The 2,075-nt window shown below is 43.0% G+C and overlaps 2 protein-coding genes across 2 annotated transcripts in view; one reads left to right on the top strand and one right to left on the bottom strand.

The window, feature by feature from the left end:
* The window catches only part of atp10d (ATPase phospholipid transporting 10D), a 47,482-nt gene extending 46,878 nt beyond the window's left edge, over window positions 1–604 (bottom strand). Inside the window, exon 1 of the mRNA XM_013914134.1 lies at window positions 253–604. The gene's annotated coding sequence lies outside the window, so the exon portion shown is untranslated. The remainder of the gene's footprint in view (window positions 1–252) is intronic.
* Window positions 605–690: 86 nt separating this feature from the next.
* commd8 (COMM domain containing 8) overlaps window positions 691–2,075 on the top strand; it is a 6,189-nt gene continuing 4,804 nt past the window's right edge. The window contains exon 1 of the mRNA XM_005746150.2: window positions 691–901. Coding sequence (XP_005746207.1) covers window positions 836–901 — 66 coding nt within the window. The 5' untranslated portion in view covers window positions 691–835. The remainder of the gene's footprint in view (window positions 902–2,075) is intronic.

The raw sequence follows: 2,075 nt of genomic DNA, 5'->3' as shown, positions 1-2,075 counted from the left end.
GACTCCATACTCGAAGTTGTGGAAACAGCTTTAAGCTACCACAATCAGCTGTACACTCAAGCTGTGTTAAGCGATTACACAGAGGTATCGATACTCGGCCAACTACAAGAGAAAGTGTCTCCGTCCAGCAACTTAGAGGCCTACAGTTGTTCGTTGCTACTGTAATGAATGGACAAAGTCCCCGAGTGCGTTCACGCCTTTATCTGAAAAACAGACATTTTTCTCCAGCAGTTATCGACAGAAAACACGTACCTGCTGTTTATTTCCTCACGCCGCCCAATTTTAAGTTACTACCAGCAGTAAATGCAGCCTGTAGATTCGGTCACATCGTCGACAGACAGTAGCGGGAAACAAAGCAGGATGTGAGAAATAGTCGCTCAGCCACGAAACCTTTCGCTCTACAGCGGAGTGTCGTCCAACCGAATTCCCAATGCAAAGGCACAAATGTCATATTGTCTTCGATGGCAGGAGCATGTTAGTAGCTTTAACTGAAATAGTCTGCGAACCATCTTTAATCTATGAACCAGGGGGTGTGCTTTTTTCATCCAAATGATCTGACGGAAGTACTGTGGGAATTCACATTTGCAGCTATTCCCTGAAAATGTTTCCACACTTTCAGCAGCCGCGGCTACACCGCATTATTAGGCTGTCATCAGTGTGACAGTTTTACTCTTGATATATATCCGCATAAAACATTTCTCCTGGGTTTTCTGTCTATTAACTATTTGCTTGAACTGTTTGGAGGCGATTGCGATGTTTGGGTTTATTTTCCCCGAAGCGTTCTGAACGCAACCATGTAAGTCACGTGACTGACATCAGCTGATCAGTAGTGCTGATGGCGGAACTAACTGAAAACATGGTGGTTTTACTGAGTGCATTAGCTATCAAGGACTGCCGAAAAGTAAGTCGTGAAATGTGATTTAGTTTTCTAAATGTCCACCAGAGCCACGGGCGATTGTACCTCGGTAAATACTAAGATATGTTTTAGATTTCTCCATGAGAGCTCCGATATTTCAGCCCATCCATTGCCCACATATTGCTTCTGAATGTTCTCGCTACATGTGTTATCTGAATGAGCATCTATACCTCTAGCACCATACTAATAATGGGGTGGCTGCAGTTTAGGAATTAGAGGCAGGTGTCGTGACAAGGTAGGTATCCCCGACAGAATGGGGAGCACGCGCCGGGCTGTCCAAATGTGGGGCAAACAGTGTCCCTCACTCTTGATTTTCTGTTCACAAACACTTCTTATAATGACTGACTACTCCTGAAATTTTGAAGGTTTTAGCTCTTTATACAGTAAAGTTACAGGAGGAAGCAAACAATTATCAGCTGAAATATGTTTTCCGATAACACGTGAACACAATAAATGTGTTATTTTCAGTTGTAACCCACAAACGTAACGGTACCGCAGCGACACTCATCTTTCACTGTTTCACTAACGTAAAACTTCCAATGGAGGCGAAGTCAACTGCATCCGCGCTCCCGACGCCGGGGAAGCGACCTACCTTGGCACGACATCTGTCATATACTGATCAAAGGGTTGGTCGTAGGAAAAAATGTGTTTGTGTGAAGAGCGCTTTGAGTAGTGATGGGTCAGATGATACCGAAGCGTTGGTGCGTGTATCAAGCACAAAGGGTGAAAGCCCGTGGGTGGATTGCTGGAGGAAAAGTCACATGACTGATGTAGCTGGTGATAAGGTGTCAAATTATATTTATGGGGAAGTGCAACTTTCGACTCATTTGCATCCGAGCTGAGAGGAACAGAGGAGGCTCTTTGGTGCTGTTAATGTTTTTGGCTCGTCATCACCAGAGGTGACAAAAGTACAAACTTTCTTTACTTCAGCAGAAGTGCAGATGCCTGGGTGAAAAACACTCAGTAACACCCAAAGTACTTGAACAACGTTTTTACTTTAAAGTAAAAGTGAAAAAGTGCAGGCTCAAAGTAAGAAAGTACAAAGTAATATTTTTATTATTACATGAGGGTTGTTATATAAGGGTTGGCAATACAGCCACAAAATCATATCGCAATATTTCAAAGAAATTTGCAATAATGATGATATGTCTGAATATAA

Source organism: Pundamilia nyererei, unplaced genomic scaffold (assembly GCF_000239375.1).
Source record: "Pundamilia nyererei isolate P.nyererei 1_Seehausen unplaced genomic scaffold, PunNye1.0 scaffold00173, whole genome shotgun sequence".
NCBI lineage: Eukaryota > Metazoa > Chordata > Actinopteri > Cichliformes > Cichlidae > Pundamilia > Pundamilia nyererei.
Note: the sequence above shows the minus strand (reverse complement) of the source record. Positions and strands in the feature narration are given on the sequence as shown.